Below are 19,507 nucleotides of genomic sequence, written 5' to 3' on the forward strand. Positions count from 1 at the left end.
CAATGATCCACTTTACCTGCTGGAGAGTATTAAATTGTTTACAAGTATTTCCTTTAACCTTATTTTGGCATTTTAAATAGCTGATTTAGCCTGTGGTATCCCCACCTATTCTGAAAGTTTCGGGCCTTAGGTCCAAGCTATAGAGAAGCTGTGTAAACACAGCCAACAGAAGAAATTACACTCCCAGTGGGGTATAAAAGAGATAAGGTAATAACATTTAAATTTTCCTTTGTTCTTTCCAACTATTGGTCTTTGGTTTTACGGACAAATATAAACTAAAGAAGCAAGTATATGTACACAATGTGATAAAGTAATGAGATCTGATTTTACCTACAAATTCATCCCATTTCAAAAGGTTGTGGATTCAAAACACAAACTCAGCTATTTCATATACAAAAATAAACCTTAAAAAGCAAAGTCTCAAATGTTATACTCTGCAGTTGGTTAAAAAGTAAAAAGTAAACACATTAAGGGTAAAACAATTTTACAGCATACTTTCTCTTTAAGTTAGGGCTTGTTTTCTTTAATACCACAAACTTTTCACTCTAATTAAATTCTTTGTTGTCTCGAAAATATTATTGTGGGCACTGTATTTAGTTGAAGTTGAGGATGAATCTACTAACACTTTGACATATTTCATTGATGTTATTGCCATATAGTATAATGATCCTATGGTCCTCATTATCACAAATTCACCAGATGAGGTGTGAAAAACGTTGCAGACACTCACAAGCACTAACCTCAGGGAATTCTCTTAAGAAATGTGTGAACACAATATTTCCTATTTAAACACAGCTGAGGTTGATAACTCCCATGATCTCTGATCCCCATTTCTCCACAATGGCACCATTAGTGGCTAACAATGGCTGTCAATCACACAAAAAAGTAAGTTAATGGGTTAACAAAGTTCATGTGTGAAGCAGTTGTATTGAGAAGTGATTTTTAATACAAATATTTTAATATCATTTACAGGTTTAAAATTAGTATTAATATTTATATCTATTTCACACAATATATTGGATATGTTTTTGTGTGTTTTTTGCCATTAAACAATGATGATGATGATTTATTCAGTATCTTTTTTAGTTGGCACTATCCAATCGTCATCAAAATGGAAGTGTCACCATTACTGGCATGGGCATCGCCATCTTGTTTGGTGATTGGTGGTTGATGTGTGTTATTGAAAGTTCTGTAGGTTTTGAGCATTTATCAAAGGCCTTTCGCTGTTGAATTTGATGCGTCTGTGTTATATTTGTGGTGATGTCACAAATGCGTTTTAGCAGCCAAAATCAATCAACCCCATAATACTTTGTAAGAAAACTGTAAATAGATTTACATGCTGTGGTTATATATTTCTCAAAGGGAATTTGTGCTTATTAAAGGGCCATTAAAATGAAGAAATTACAAGTCCTTATTGATCTGGCAAATCTATGTGTTTAAACCTCACAACCAGTGCTGCGGATTAGCTCATTGGCAATTTCTGCTTAGGACCAGAAGTTCTTAGTGGCTCTTAAGCAGTACTTGGGGAGGTTAAACAAATATAGCATTGTAGGGTTGAAAGTAATAAAATTATATGCTTTCAAAATGAGAGCTTTAATTTTTGTCACTATAATGTCTCTTAAAATGTTTTTGTAAAATAGGTCAATGCATACACAATAATAATAATAATAATAATAATAATAATAATAGTAATAATAATAATAATAATAATAATAATAATAATAGTAATAATAATAATAATAATAATAATAGTAATAATAATAGTAATAATAATAAACACCATTTTTTGAGTTTCAAATATAATACTTAAAAAAATGCCTGTTGGGGTTAATATATTTATGTTCCTTCATAACACCTGCAACTTGGGTATTTGCTTCACCGATTTAATAGTCTATTAATTTGCATACAATGACATAGAAGCAATTTGATGTTATTTAAACAGTCTCATGTCTCAGCTTCATTGCTACACATTAAAGTCATTAATTTTCCTGTGTTTAATATTCTTCAAAATGATTGCTGTAGGAATCCTAATGTTTGTTGCACTGATCATTTCATGTAAGTTTTTATCTCTATATTGTGTAACCTTATAACCTATGTAGCACACACTGTACATTATATAACCCTTAGCAATGTCTCTTTTCTAGATGCTGATTGTCAGCCCCCAGTGTTGGTACTTGATAATGTTATTGTAAATGTTGGACAAAGAGCATCTTTCACCTGCAAGATTGGAGCTAAGGATGGAGACTATGTATATTTCTTTAAGCAAAACCCTGCAGAAGTTCCTCAGCTTATACTGTATAATCACCACTCTTTCACAGCCCCTAAATATGGTCCTGGAATGTCATCAGCACAATATACAAGTTCCATAAACAGCGCTGGAACAGAATATCAGCTAATTATAACAAAGGCAGAAGCAACAGACACTTCTTTATATTACTGTGCTAAATGGTACAGTGTAGGATACCACAGTGATAAACAGCAGAACAAAATCTGTATTTACTATTCTGATTACTTCCCTTATCCTCATACAGAGAATCAAAATATCTTTAGAGCAATATTTAAATCTTGTGCAATGTATGTGACAAGGGAGAAACAGTTTTATATTTAGTAAATATTTTAGAAAAAACTAATTTAAGATTTGATGTGGGTTTTTTTCCCCTCTGAATAGTTATAGTCAGCATTATTCTTTAGGGAATTTTGAAGACATATTCAATTTAAATGTGATAATCCAACAATTTTGCCAAATCAAGGAACCAAATCTCCATATTAAAACTTCAGTGCATCATAAAACAAACAACAAAGTAAAAGAACAAAAATGTTTGCTCCTCTGATGTTGCTTCACAAAATGTCACAAACAGAATAGCTAATTTTGATAACAAATTTTATTTACATAGGAAACCACTTCCTATCAGCTTCTACATTATGAGGCCTATTTATTAAGCCCTCAACTGCAAATACGCTGGAATTCCACAGCGTAATTGTGGAGAGCTTGATTCGCCTCATTTATCAAAGCCTACAGACCGGCAAAAGTTGAAATTTGTGACGTAACATACAATCCGCCGGTCTCAGTCCGACACAGATCGATGCTTACGTCATTACAGATGTTCTGAATGCGAATTCGGCACTATCTGACTACTTTTGCTAGTTATTAAATATCTACCAGGTACGCTCGCCACTATTCCGGCCCAGCGTACCTGTTTTTCAATCCGCCACCCTGGAGGTGGCGGATGCCATAGGAATCAATAGGAGTCTGAAAGCAGCAAAAGCTTATGTTCGCTGCTGCACGATATCCCATTGATTCCTATAGGAGAATAAAAGTTATGTTTACACCTAACACCCTAACATAACCCCCCGAGTTTAATCACCCCTAATCTGCCGCCCGACATCGCCGCCACCTGCATTTTACTTATTAACCCCTAATCTGCCGCCCCGCCACCGCCGCCACCTACATAAAAGTATTAACCCCTATCCTGCTGCTCCTGGAGCCCACCGCAACTAAATAAAGTTATTAACCCCTAAACCCCTGGCCTCCCACATCACTACCACTTACTAAACCTATAAACCCCTAAACTGCAAGCCCCCCACATCGCCATAAACTAAATTAACCTATTAAACCCTAAACCTAACAACCCCTTAACTTTACATTAAATATTAACTCATCCCTATTTTATAATAAATTAAAACTTACCTTTAGATTTAAATTAAACTATATTAAACTACAAATAATCTACTGTTATACTAAAATTACATTAAAACTTAATTAAACTAATAATTAATCTACCCTAACTATTAGACTAAATTTATATTAAACTATATTAAACTAACAATTAATCTACCCTAACTATCTAGACTAAGATTACATTAAACTATATTAAACTAATATTCTAATCCACCCTATTAGACTAAAATTACATTAAACTATATTAAACTAAAATTAATCTACCCTAACTATTATACTAAAATTACATTAAACTATATTAAACTAATAATTAATCTACCCAAACTGTTATACTACAATACATTAAACTACAAATTAAATAAAATATATTATATAGTTTAAAAACCTAACCCCTACTCAATTAATTTTAATCTAATATTAAAAATAACAAAGATACAAAAAATAACAACTTAGTTAAACAAAATAAACAAACACTAAGTTACACCAAATAACAAACACTAAGTTACAAAAAACAAAAAATAAATTATCAAATATTTAAACTATTTACACCTAATCTAAGAGCCATATGAAAATAAAAAAGTCCCCCCAAATAAAAAAACCCTAGCCTACAATAAACTACCAATGGCCCTTAAAAGGGCCTTTTGCGGGGCAGTGCCCCCAAGAAATCAGCTCTTTTACCTGTAAAAAAAAATTACAAATACCCCCCCAACAGTAAACTTACCACCCACACAACCAACCCCCCAAATAAAAAACTAATCTAAAAAAACAACGGCTAGATTACGAGTTTTGTCGGTAAGGCTGTGCGGTACTAACGCTCCATTTTTTCTTACCGCTCCCTTTAAACAACACTGGTATTACGAGTTTTCTTTAAGCTGGCGTTAGCCTCAGAAAAGTGAGCGTTGAGCAAAATTTAGCTCCACATCTCACCTCAATACCAGCGCTGCTTACGGTAGCGGTAAACTGGCAAAACGTGCTTGTGCACGATTTCCCCATAGGAAACAATGGGGCTCAGCTGGCTGAAAAAAAAACTAACACCTGCAAAAAAATCAGCGTTCAGCTCCTAACGCAGCCCCATTGTTTCCTATGGGGAAAGAAAAAATATGTCGGCACCTAACACCCTAACATGAACCCCGAGTCTAAACACCCCTAATCTTACACTTATTAACCCCTAATCTGCTGCCCCCGACATCGTCGCCACCTGTATTATACTTTTAACCCCTAATCTGCTGCTCTGGACATTGCCGCACCTTCATATATACTTATAAACCCCTAACTCTGCTGTCCCCAACATCGCCGACACCTAGATTATAGTTATTAACCCACTAATCTGCCCCCCCCTAATGTCGCCACAACTATATTCAATTTATTAACCTCTAATCTGCCGCCCGCCAATGTCGCCGCCACCATAATAAAGTTATTAAACCCATAAACCTAAGTCTAACTATTATTCTAAATAAATCTAAATAAATAACTACAATTAAATAAATTATTCCTATTTAAAACTAAATACTTACATATAAAATAAACCATAAGATAGCTACAATATAACTAATAGTACATTTGTAGCTAGCTTATGATTTATTTTTTATTTTACAGGCAACTTTGTATTATTCTTTAAACTAGGTACAATAGTTATTAAATAGTTATTAAATAGTTTTTTTTAAGTGGTTTATTGGGTGGATTTTAATTTTATATCTAGGGTTGTGGCTTTAGAAAAAATAGCTAAATGCCCTTTTAAGGGCAATGCCCATACAAATGCCCTTTTCAGGCAATGGGGAGCTTAGGTTTTTTAGATTAGGTTTTTATTTGGGGGGTTGGTTGTGTGGGTAGTGGGTTTACTTTTAGGGGGTATTTGTATTTTTTTAACAGGTAAAAGAGCTGATTTCCTTTGGGGCAATGCACCACAAAAGGCCCTTTTACGGGCCATTGGTTAGTTTATTGTAGGCTAGGGTTTTTTTTAATTCTGTGGGGCTTTTTTTTATTATTATTATTATTATCGGTTATTTGTTAGAGCGCAACAGATTCCGCAGCGCTAAACTGATTCCGCAGCGCTACAACAGATTCCGCCAGAGCTAAACAGATTCCGCAGCGCTAGCTTTATTTTCATAGGGCTCTTAGATTTGGTGTAATTAGTTTAAATATTTTGATCATTTATTTTTTGTTTTATGTAACAGTGTTTATTTTTATTTCCAACCTTAGTGTTTGTTATTTTTTGTAACTCAGTTGTTAGTTTTTTGTAACTTTGTAATTTTTAATAGTAGATTTAAATTATTTGAGTAGGGTTAGGTTTTTAAATATATAATATATTTAATTTAAATTGTAGTTTAATGTAATTTTAGTATAACAGTTCGGGTAGATTAATTGTTAGTTTAATATAGTTTAATGTAATTTTAGTCTAATAGTTAGGGTAGATTAATTATTAGTTTAATTTAGTTTAATGTAATTTTAGTATAACAGTAGATTATTGCGTAGTTTAATATAGTTTAATTTAAATCTAAAGGTAAGTTTTAATTTATTATAAGATAGGGATGAGTTAATATTTAATGTAAAGTTAAGGGGTTGTTAGGTTTAGGGGTTAATAGGTTAATTTAGTTTATGGCGATGTGGGAGACTGGCGGTTTATGGGTTAATAGGTTTAGTAAGAGGTAGTGATGTGGGAGGCCAGAGGTTTAGGGGTTAATACATTTATTTAGTTGCGTCAGGGTCCGGGAGTGGCAGAATAGGGGTTAATACATTTATTAGAGTTGCGGTGGGCTGCGGGAAGCGGGGGGATTAGGGGTTAATACATTTAGTTAAGTTGCGGCGGTGTCGGGGAGAGCAGTATAGGGGTTAATAACTTTATTTAGTTGCAACGGGATCAAGGAGTGGCGGGAATAGGGGTTAATACCTTTATTAGAGTTGCGGATGGCTCTGGGAGTGGCAGGATAGGGGTTTAAACAGTTTAGTATAGTGGCAAGTAGTGTTTAGTGACAGGGTATAAATAATGCTGTGAAAAAGCCGAATAATAGCAGCGAGATCGAATGACCTGTTAGTTAACAACTGTCCACTGCTCATCGCCCCGTACTTGGTGCATGGCTTTTTGACAGCTTTTTATATAATATGGAGAGCGTACTTCAGGTCCGCGGCCGCGATGTTAGGCTAGAGTCAGGCTGATGTCAGCGCGAGCATATTGGTGACCATTCGAATGCAGCATAGGCTTGATAAGTAGGCCCTCTATATAACTTTGATTAAGACCTAGGTTTTGCTCTGTATGTTGTACTAAAAGTAAACATGTAACTAAAAGGTATTTATTACACAAAATATTTAACTAAGTATAGAGGATGTGCTGTATATTTTATAGTAATTGTACTTATCATCTTCTGTAATTTACCTCACCAAAATTTACTATTTCCTTCTTCTACTCCCAGGTGCCAAAAGTTCTTGAGTGTGTTGCAGTTTGCATAATCCTCTCTATGGGCTAGATTACAAGTCGCGCATATGTCTTTCCTGCATGTGATATGGCCTTTTTACTGCACATAATGTTCATTGCCCTGATGTTACAAGTCTTGAATAATTGTGATTGCACAAAAATCCTCTTCCACATTCGAAGAGCTGTAGTTAAAGTGAAGTAAACTTTGGTGAATGAAAGCCTGTTTTTTAAAAATACTATTAAAAACAGTGAGTCTTTCGTTCATCAAAGTATACAAAGCAGCGTTTTTGATTAAAAACTCTACCTTTTTTTCTTTTACCAGCCAGAGCAGCTTGCCCCTCCTGAAATTCCTCTCTTCACGGGGTCGATCCGATAAAAATCGTCGCCCGCAAAAGCCGGCGACGCCAATATTTGCGCGGGTTTGGTATCACATATACGGTGTAACCTAGAAGTTACGCGCGTATATTTCTGCCGTCGCCCGTAGTTTTTTGGGCTATAGGCAGGTATACCAAACCCGCGCAGTTTGGTATCCAATATGCAGCGTAAGGACTTACGTAGCGAAAATTGAGAAAACTTACTCCATTTTCACCTCGCCACAAAAAGCAGCCGTAAGAAGCCTTACGCTGACTATTGGAGACCCGTAACTTCCTAAACTGGCTGCTAAAATAAACCTAACACCTAACGCATGCGCAATGTCTATCTCCCTGTCAACCGCGATCTTCTAAGATAAACCTAACACCTAACGCATGCGCAATGTCTATCTCCCTGTCAACCGCGATCTGCTAAAATAAACCTAACACTTAACGCATGCGCAATGTCTATCTCCCTGTCAACCGCGATCTGCTAAAATAAACCCCTAACACCTAACGCATGCGCAATGTCTATCTCCCTGTCAACCGCGATCTGCTAAAATAAACCTAACACCTAACGCATGCGCAATGTCTATCTACCTGTCAACCGCGATCCCCCCCCCCCGAAAACCCTAATAAAGTTATTTACCCCCTAAACCTCCGCCGCTCCGGACCCCGCCGCCATCTACATAAACTAACCCCCTACTGTGAGCCCCTAAAACCGGCCGCCATCTACCCTTATCTATCCCCTAATCTGACCCCTTACACCGCCGCCACCCTATATAAAAATTATTAAACCCCCTAATCTAATCCCCCCTATACGCCGCAGCTATATTAATATTATTAACCCCTAATGTAAGCCCCTTACACCGCCGCCATCTCTATTAAAATGATTAACCCCTAATTTAATCCCTCCTACCCCGCCGCCAGTGCTATATTATCTATTATTAACCCTAAGTATATTATAGTTAATATCGGTATTACATTATATATATTAACTATATTAACCCTAATTATATTAGGGTTAATATAGTTAATATAGTTACTATAGTATTTATATTAACTATATTAACTCTATCTAACCCTAACACCCCTAACTAAATTTATATTAAATTAATCTAATTCATTTATAAACTAAAATATTCCTATTTAAATCTAAATACTTACCTATAAAATAAACCCTAAGATAGCTACAATATAATTAATAATTACATTGTAGCTATGTTAGGGTTAATATTTATTTTACAGTTAAATTGTTAATTATTTTAACTAGGTATAATAGATATTAAATAGTTATTAACTATTTCATATCTACCTAGTTAAAATAATTACCCAATTACCTGTAAAATAAATCCTAACCTAAGTTACAAATACACCTACACTATCAATAAATTTAATAAACTACAATCTAAAAATACAATTAAATTAACTAAACTAAATTACAAAAACAAACAAACACTAAATTACAAAAAATAAAAAAAAGATTACAAGATTTTTAAGCTAATTACACCTATTCTAAGCACCCTAATAAAATACTTAACCCCCAAAATAAAAAAAATTCCATGCCCTATTCTAAATTAAACAAATTTCAAAGCTCTTTACCTTACCAGCCCTTAAAAGGACCTTTTGTGGGGGATGCCCCATAGAATTCTGCTCTTTTGCATACAAATACAAATCCCCCCCCCATTCAACCCACACCCCACATACCCCTATTCTAAAACCACCCCAAACCCCCTTAAAAAAGCCTAACACTACCCCCTGAAGATCTCCCTACCTTGTCTTCACCACACCGGGCCGAACTCCTGATCCGATCCGGGCGATGTCTTCCTCCCAAGCCGGCAAAGAAGAATTCTTCCTCCGGCGCGTCTTCCTCCAAGCGGCAAGCAAAGTCTTCATTCTTCCGGCGGCATCTTCAATTTCTTTCTTCGCTCTGCGCCGCGGAGCATCCATCCCGGCCGACTGCTGTACTACGAATGAGGTACCTTTAAATGACGTCATCCAAGATGGCGTCCGCCGAATTCCGATTGGCTGATAGGATTCTATCAGCCCAATCGGAATAAGTTAGAAAAATTGATTGGCTGATTGAATCAGCCAATCAGATTCAAGTTCAATCCGATTGGCTGATCCGAACAGCCAATCAGATTGAGCTCGCAATTCTATTGGCTGATCGGAACAGCCAATAGAATGCGAAGCTCAATCTGATTGGCTGATTGGATCAGCCAATCGGATTGAACTTGAATCTGATTGGCTGATTCAATCAGCCAATCAGATTTTTCTAACTTAATTTCCGATTGGCTGATAGAATCTATCAGCCAAATCGGAATTCGGCGGACGCCATCTTGGATGACGTAATTTAAAGGTACCTCATTCGTAGTACAGCAGTCGGCCGGGATGGATGCTCCGCGGGCGGCGGACCGAAGAAAGAAGATGAAGATTCCGCCGGAAGAATGAAGACTTTGCTGCCGCTTGGAGGAAGACGTCGCCGGAGGAAGAATTCTTCTTTGCCGCTTGGAGGAAGACATCGCCGGAGGAAGAATTCTTCTTTGCCGCTTGGAGGAAGACATCGCCGGAGGAAGAATTCTTCTTTGCCGCTTGGAGGAAGACATCGCCCGGATCGGATCAGGAGTTCGGCCCGGTGTGGTGAAGACAAGGTAGGGAGATCTTCAGGGGGGTAGTGTTAGGCTTTTTTAAGGGGGTTTGGGTGGTTTTAGAATAGGGGTATGTGGGTGGTGGGTTGTAATGGGGGGGGGATTTGTATTTGTATGCAAAAGAGCTGAATTCTTTGGGGCATGCCCCACAAAAGGCCCTTTTAAGGGCTGGTAAGGTAAAGAGCTTTGAAATTTGATTAATTTAGAATAGGGCAGGGAATTTTTTTTATTTTGGGGGTTTATTATTTTATTAGGGGGCTTAGAATAGGTGTAATTAGCTTAAAAAGCTTGTAATCTTTTTTTTATTTTTTGTAATTTAGTGGGGTTTTTTTTTTGTAATTTAGTTTAGTTAATTTAATTGTATTTTTAGATAGATGTTTGTAGTTTATTTAATTTATTGTTAGTGTAGGTGTATTTGTAACTTAGGTTAGGATTTTTTTTTACAGGTAATTGGGTAATAATTTTAACTAGGTAGATATTAAATAGTTAATAACTATTTAATATCTATTATACCTAGTTAAAATAATTAACAATTTAACTGTAAAATAAATATTAAACCCTAACATAGCTACAATGTAATTATTAATTATATTGTAGCTATCTTAGGGTTTATTTTATAGGTAAGTATTTAGATTTAAATAGGAATATTTTGAGTTTATAATGAATTGAGATTAATTAATATAAATTTAGTTAGGGGTGTTAGGGTTAGATAAAGTTAATATAGTTATATAAATACTATAGTAACTATATTAACTATATTAACCCTAATATAATTAGGGTTAATATAGTTAATATATATAATGTAATACCTATATTAACTATAATATACTTAGGGTTAATATAGATAATATAGCTGGCGGCGGGGTAGGTAGATTAAATTAGGGGTTAATCATTTTAATAGAGATGGCGGCGGTTGTAAGGGGCTTACATTAGGGGGTTAATAATTTTTAATATAGATGGCGGCGGTGTTAGGGGCTCACTTTAGGGGGTTATAGATATAATATAGCTGGCGGCGGGGTACGGAGCGGCGGTTTAGGGGTTAATAACTTTATTAGGTTGCGGCGGGGTACGGAGCGGCGGTTTAGGTTTATAAGGGTTAATAGCTTTTTTATTGTTAGACTAGTGAGGGGGGATAGCGGATAGAGGATTAGACGTTGTCGGGCTATGTTAGGGAGGCGTGTTAGACAGTGCGGGTGTTTTAGACTTTAGTCAGGTTTAGAGGCGCCGGCAGTTTCTAACGTGGCGCAAGTCACTGGCGACGCCAGAAATTTGTTACTTGCGCAGATTTCTGGACATCGCTGATTTGTCAGACTTACGGCACGTTAGCATCTGACGGCGACTTATATGGGATAGCTCGAGTTGCGAGCTGAAAACTGCGGGCGACGCCGGTTCCCTCGCTTGCGCCGCAAACTGTGATCTAATCGGATCGCGCCCACATGTCAGCAATGGACTAATCTGGCTTCCTCCAATCACCGCTTTCTCCCAGGGTAGTCATTGCCTGAGGCCATGCTGTGATTGGAGGAAGCCGGATTAGTCATTGCTGATGTGTGAAGAGAGGATTTCCGGGAGGGTGAAGCTGCTCTGGCTGTGAAAAGAAAAAAAGGTAAGTTTTTAATCAAAACGGTTGCTTTGTAAACTTTGATGAATGAAAGTGCTCCTGTTTTTAATAGTATTAAAAAACGGGCTTTCATTCATCAAGTTTTACCTTCACTTTAAGTTGTTAAGTTTCACAAAACACTTCAAAAATAAATTACAAAGCACATACACATACAGTGATTTTACATAATAATATTATGCACATTAAACAATATAACAGAAAATACGAACAGGAATCCACGGTATCATCAAAGTAAAAAATATTCTTTATTAAACAACCTTTTAAATTTAATCCGCAGCGAAACATGCAGACCTGCTAATGCGCTTTTGGTGGAAGCCGTTATAGCCTGGTAGGTCTGGCACACAGTAACCTATTTAATCAGTGATGGTGCCATATTATTGGCTAAAAACAAAGAAGCAAAGCACACCCATAATTGTAATAATACATGATGCATCAATAAAAGCTATGTTACAATGTTCAGCTGCACAATACGAACTGTAAACTGTCAGAAGGAAATATTGCATCAAAGAGGTGAACTGATGTTAGATATTAAATATTAAATACAGATAATTAGCATAAAAAACACAAGCAATGTATTATACCATGTTTTATATACATTGCTGAGATATTCGCATATAGATCTCAAAGATATCTAGACATACAGTATATATATTCATATACATATCTTGCTATAAACCCGATATATCAATCATCACATATATAGTGAAATATTGAGAAATCATTTAGTTTATAATAAATAGAAGATATTCCGTTATGATAAACATTTTCACAATATGAAATATTTGCCCTTTTCATGTACACTTTTCGAGGAGAATACGTCATGGGCTTTGCGCAACAGATTAAAGTGTTTTTTTTATTCTATGTCTTCTCCATTGACTTCTATAGGTAATATGTGATCGTGCACGCAATTTGGCTGTTGGGATTACGTGGTTTAATGCGCGCGCAAAGTAAGTTATTTTAGAACTTGTAATAGACTGCGCAATCCCCAAATGCAAAAAGCCATAACGCACATGGTTTTCGCAACTGATTTGCCGTGCGACTTGTAATCTTGCCCTATATGTAGAGCATTTTTTAAATTGTTATCCACACAGGACCTCTCACTACAAAAGTATGCAAGCTCATTTGTATGCACCTCTGACTAGTTCTTAAAGGGCATTAAACTGCTGGACACAACTACAACAGAATGGTTACTACTTAGCATACTATTGTCTTTCCTACAGTGCTTGCAGCTCACTTTAAAGCCATTGGCCTCTATTTATTCAAGCTGCTCCTACTTACCTGCATTCGACGGCCCCAATACGCTCGCCTAAGATCGCCTAACATTGCCGCCGCAGACCTAAATACGTTCGCCAAATTTATCAAGAAAGCTGTCAAAAAGCCACGCACCAAGTACGGGGTGATGAGCAGTGGACTGTTGTTTGTGCTTTTCGGCTTTTTCACAGCTTTCTTGCTATACTGTCACTAAGCACCCACACTATACTAAACTGTTTACCCCCTAAACTGCCACTCCCGGAGCCCCCCGCAACTAAATAAATGTATTAACCCTTAAACCACCGCTTCTAGACCCCGCCGAAACTATAATAAATATATGAACCCCTAAACCGCCGCTCCCGGACCACGCTGCCACCTACATTATACCTATTAACCCCTAATCTACCGCCCCCTATACCGCCGCCACCTACATAAAGTTATTAACCCCTATCCTGCTGATCCCAGACCCCGCCACAACTAAATAAATTGTTTAACCCCTAAACCTCCGCTCCCGGAGCCCGCCGCCACCTACATTATACATATTAACCCCTATCCTCACCCCCCACACCCGCTGCCCACTATAAATAAAGTTATTAACCCCTAACCTAAGTCTAACCCTAACACCCCCCCTAACTTAAATATAATTTAAATACATTCTAAATAAATATTACTATAATTAACTAAATTATTCCTATTTAAAACTAAATACTTACCTATAAAATAAACCCTAAGATGCTATAATATAATTAATAATTACATTGTGCTATTTTAGGATTTATTTTTATTTTACCCGGCAAGTTTGTATTTATTTTAACTAGGTACAATAGTTATTATTAGTTATTAACTATTTAATAAGCTACCTAGCTAAAATAAGTACAAATTAACCTGTAAAAATAAATCCTTAACCTAAGTTACAATTTACACCTAGAACACTACAATTAAATAAATTAAATTAATTAACTACAATTACCTACAATTAATTACAATTAAATATAAATAAACCTAAAGTACAAAAAAACTCCCACCAAATTACAGAAAATAAAAAAAATTACAAGAATTTTAAACTAATTACACCTAATCTACGCCCCCTAATAAAATAAAAAAGCCCCCCAAAATAATAAAAATCCCTACCCTATACTAAATTAAAAATAGCCCTTAAAAGGGCATTTTGCAGGGCATTGACCCAAAGTAATCTGCTCTTTTACCTGTAAAAAAAATACAATACCCCCCCAACACTAAAACCCACCACCCACACACCCAACGCTACTCTAAAACCCACCCAAACCTCCCTTAAAAAACCTAACACTAACCCCTTGAAGATCACCCTACCTTGAGCCGTCTTCACCCAGCCGGGCATAAGTGGACCTACTGACCGGCAGAACTCATCATCCGATCTGGGCAGAAGAGGACATCCAGACCGGCAGAAGTCTTCATCCAGGCAGCATCTGCTATCTTCATCTATCCGGAGTGGAGCGGGTCCATCTTCAATCCATCCGGCGCGGAGCATCCTCTTCCATCGACGTCCTAACGAAGAATGAAGGTTCCTTTAAGTGACGTCATCCAAGATGGCGTCCCTTTGAATTCCCGATTGGCTGATATCTGATCTACACAACCCTTATTTAAAAACAAAACTCGACCCATCTCTGAGCTAGAAGACAAGGTGGATGACACTGAAAACAGGAACAGAAGACATATAATTCGACTCAGAGGAATCCCAGAGTCCATTCCCCCTTCAGAATTAGAGCAATACCTCCAGGATTTCTTAGTGCCCTAAGAAAAGAAGATTCCCCATCTAAAATTGAAATTGACAGAGCCCACAGGGCACTACGCCCTAAACCACCAGATGGGCAACCTCCCAGGGACGTGATAGTTCGCATTACAAGTTTCCAGGGAAAGAGGAGCTAATGAAATTGGCAAGAGTAGCAACAACCTGTTCAAATACGAAAACGCTGACATTCAAATGGTTCACTTGATCTATCTCAAAGGACACTGCAAAACGAAGGAACTTAGGCCTTTAACAACTCTCCTATGGAGTAAGAATACCATACAGGTGGGGGTTCCCCTTCCACCTGCTTATTATTTGGAGGGGTAGACGCCTTATGTTCAATCACCTAAAGATATCGTACCTATCTGCAAGGATCTTGACCTACAACTCCTAATTGGGAAGAAGAGCTGTCTGGCACAAAGGCTCAGGCGAGCCCACCCCACCACCTTAGCACTGCCCCAGAGGAAGGAGTGGCTGATCTCTCAACACAAGAAAGCTCGAAAACAACCACCATGCTCCCCAAACTGATGCGGGAGGGAAAGGATGAAATATTTGAAAGCATTCTGAAATTCATTGAGTTTATTACTAACTCAAAGACAATTCTGTAGTTGGTTGGACACATGCCCTGTCGTGGTATCAGTATCAATATCACTCTACTAATATCAATAAATATTATTCTCAGGTTTAAAACAAAAAAAAAAAAAAAGGGGGAAAAGTTTAGTCCTAGTAGCAAAATAAAATTTGCCTCTACTGGGATCCTCCCCCTGCAGACTGCTCTTGTATCTTACTTTAGCCCTTATGAGATATAACATGGTCTGCTATCCACAGGTTTTGGTATTCATTTAGCTAGTTAATTATTTGTTCTCACAGCAGTTGGAATAGATCTCCCCTATACATTGTGAAATGTTTGTTATATATTGTTTGAAAACCTTGTTTTATATCTCCTCTTTTTCTTCCTTAGCTTATCTTCTCTTATCTTTCCTACTTTGGCAACCGGTACCCGTATACATACATCAGAGCTACCTCGCAGCAGTCCAAATGCCTGATATATACACCTGAATAAATTCTTAAATGAGTAAGTACAATCACCAAACTATTACAATTTTCACCACGAAATGCAAAAGGTTTGAACTGTCCTCATAAAAGGAGACTAGCCATATTAGATCTCCAGAAAAGGGGAGGCCATATCTTAATGTTCCCAGGAAACTCATTTTAAATCTAATGCGGTCCCCAAAATATTTTCCACATATTACCCACAGCACTTTCCTCTGCACCAACCCCACAAAAAGATCAATGGAGTCAGTATCTTGATTCACAAGTCAATATCTTTCACTAAAACCCATTTTAGCTACAGACAAAGAAGGGAGATATCCTGGCCTAAGTGGCCTACTTTATGGCAAAACCAGTTACATTGGTGAACTTGTACGCCCCTAACAAACGTCAAGGACATTTTTATCTCATCAGTTTCTAACTCAGTAATAAAAGAAGTTAAAGGTTCACTGATAATAGCCGGAGATTTGAATATTACCCTTAAATCCTACCATTGACTGCACTAACCCAGACACCAGATCCAGAACACCACACCTTTAATAGTATTTGGCAAAAGCTTAAGCTGATGGGTGGTACATGATGTGTGGAGATTCATGAACCCCAAAAATTAGACTTCATCTTCTTCTCAAAATCCAAGAGAAATTATTCCAGGCTAGACTATATCCTGGTAGACCACCTTGCCCTCTCACACGTCCAACAGTCAAATATAAAACATACTACATGGTCAGATTACTCCTTGGTCACATGTACAGTTCATTGGCCATCTGCTCCATTTAAGCCTTATCAGTGGAGACTGGATGAGTCCCTGCTTCTCGATAAATCACAGACAAAACTCTTTGCTAGGTACATAGACTCATAATTCCGACGACGAACAATACTCCAGATGTAAATGCACCCATTATCTGGGAAGCACATAAAAGTACAATGAGGGGAGAATTTATTAAGTTAAGGGCCCAAATTACAAAACAAAACAGAGAAGAAACAGAAGCACTAGCCAAAGACATTGCAGACTTAGACCTTTTACATAAATTACATCCAGAAAACTCCACATACCTGGACCAACTTAACGAGAAAAGAAGTAGAATGTACAAGCTCTTGCAAATTAGATCCCAAAAGCAATTATTATACCTACAACAAAACTTCTATACGGAGGGGAACAGTCAGGGAGGCTTCTAGCAAAGACTTTAAGACAACAGCAACAGAAAACATACATACATTCAAGTAACACTTCTAAAGGGGGTAAACTAGAGGACTCCAAGAGTATAGCTGGAGAATTCAAAAAGTTTTACCATAAATTATACCAATCTTTTCCCTAATAGAAACGCCAGCTCTCATAGACAGGCATGCCAGCAATTTTTTAAAATGACTCCCCAGTCCCGCAGCTAACCTCCAGACCAGCAACAACTCCATAGAACAGCCCATCCAGATTTCAGAAGTATTGACCAACAATAAGGCAATTAAAACAGAACAAAGCTCCAGGGGCCAGATGGCTTCTCAGGTCTTTATTATAAGACTTTTGCTAAGCAGTTAGCCCCACACTTAACGGAACTATTCAATTCCATCTCGGACTCCCTCCTTTTTCCAGATTCTATGTTACAAGCACATATTACGGTAATAGCAAAAACCAGGCAAACCCACCCAATTCCCCAGCAAATTTTAGACCGATTTCCCTTTTTTTTTTTTTTTTTTTTTATTAAATAGTTTTTTATTGAGGTGAATAACACATTGACAACAGTCTCATCAAACAGAATACATTGTACAACTTATATTATACTGGCATGACATTACACAAGTGGGCACCTCATTTTTTTAAATCTTATAGGGTTTTGCGAGTTCCTCAGACAAGCAGGTCCAAGTCGTTAGGGACCAAAAGTTAAACAGAACAATTGAGGACAATGTCAACGTAGATAACAGTACAGATTGCAATTTCAGCTTATGTGGGATAAATACAGATTGTAAAGGTGCATATACAATATCAATATAGTAAAGCATATAAAGGCTTCAGGGGTAACTCTGTAGAGATCATCATTTAGGAAACATAGAGTATAGCCCTCTCTCAGTTGTTATTGTAATCCAATAGCCATTAGTACTGAGCCTCTATTAGAACATAGGCAATCTCAAAACTTGTTATCTAGAGTAAACTTCAGGAAACAGGAAATCACTATAAAATCAATGATCCTGTGATGAACCCCTGTGAGCCATTCTACCAGGTGCAGGGAGAGGAAAAACTAAGTCGTGGCTCTACAGGTACGGGCAGAGACTACTAAAACTCTGCCAAAAGGGTTGTGCATAGAGAAAGGGAATCAACCCCAACCGCACAGAAGTAATGAGGGGGAGAGGGGGGAAGGGGGAGGGGAAAGGGGAAGGGGAGGGGGAAAGGGGAAGGGGAGGGGAAGGAGGAGGGAGGGGGAGGAGGAGGGAGGGGGAGGAGGAGGCGGGGGGAGGAGGAGGGGGGGAGGAGGAGGGGGGGGGAAGAGGAGGGAGGGAGGAGGAGGGAGGGGGGAGGAGGAGGGGGGGGGGCGGAGGAAACAGCCAAAAATAACAGATCCTATTATTGTTAACTTACACTCCTAACATAGAGCCCAGAGATATTGATAGAGCAACTTAACATTATGGCTATCTGAATAAGGACAACTGAGCATGTGGGCGGCCCAACATTAACTCAGTTGGTACACTGATAATGTAAAACTTTCTTACACGAGATAGATAGGTTAGACATGTCATAAGGAAATTTAAATCTAACCTTTCCTGTAGTAAACTATTATTAATTCTTACTTCCCATTAACCTAGAAAGGTAATATATATTCATACTCTTTTACATAGCTATTTCTGTCAGGCTTATGTTCCAAAGTGTTCAACTAACTAGTAAAGCATATTAAGAGAGTTGCAAGCATAGAATCAGACCAATTACAGAGCATACAGTTTCATGAAGTCAGTGCACAAAAATAAGATTATCCCTTACCCCACATATGTGGGGGGGGGGGGAGGGGATGACTACAATTATATAATTTCTGATTTATATACTAAGCAGCTAAACATTAGTGAAAGAATAAAAAAGAGGCTTCTGATACAACCAGGTCACACGTGCTCGCGTGGTAAATGGTATTCTATACGTACTACATATTTTATACTTATAAGAGAAATAAATAAATATAGGGGAAAATAAGTGGCAATAGTAATTTGGTATCTGATATAGGGCTCCATAGTGAGAGTAAAATCCTCTAAGTTGACTACTAGGGACATAGGGCTAAAACAGTAGTAGTGTATGACAGGCTAGGGTTAACATCATATAAGATGAGAAGCAATGGACGATATTTAAATCTCTGAGTTGCCACATATCAATTAGGAGCCCATTGCCTCACAGACAAACAGCATGAGAATAGTGTGTATTTCTTGGAGAAAAAAAAAAAAATAGACATAAAGGCATAATGGCAGCAGAAGGGGTAATACACAATTCTAACAGGAGCTTCTAGGCTAATCATATATGGCAATGCAAAAAAGTTAACTTGGGTTTTGGACAAGCATCAGATACCTCCCTGGTATCTCCTAAAGAACAAACCCAGTAAATAGAAAATAGCAAAGATACAGTTTAGGTGGGCACCAGGCATCAAGAAAAGCTTCCAGCACCGTGTAGCAAGGCAATGCTCTTTAAACCCACTCCAACTCTCTTTCGTTGTTGTCCCCCATTTAATGTCTCAGTTACTATTCCAGAGAGTCCCAGCACTCTCCCTGAGTAA

At 37.5% G+C, this 19,507-nt stretch overlaps 1 gene segment (V, D, J or C); it reads left to right on the forward strand.

Moving 5' to 3' along the window:
* Nucleotides 1-1,975: 1,975 nt before the first annotated feature.
* Nucleotides 1,976-19,507, forward strand: part of LOC128647297 (immunoglobulin kappa variable 4-1-like) — a 105,391-nt gene continuing 87,859 nt past the window's right edge. Inside the window, 2 exon segments of the V gene segment in view lie at nt 1,976-2,055; nt 2,145-2,492. Of these exon segments, the coding sequence occupies nt 2,010-2,055; nt 2,145-2,492 (394 nt within the window).

This window comes from Bombina bombina, chromosome 2 (assembly GCF_027579735.1).
Source record: "Bombina bombina isolate aBomBom1 chromosome 2, aBomBom1.pri, whole genome shotgun sequence".
Lineage (NCBI taxonomy): Eukaryota > Metazoa > Chordata > Amphibia > Anura > Bombinatoridae > Bombina > Bombina bombina.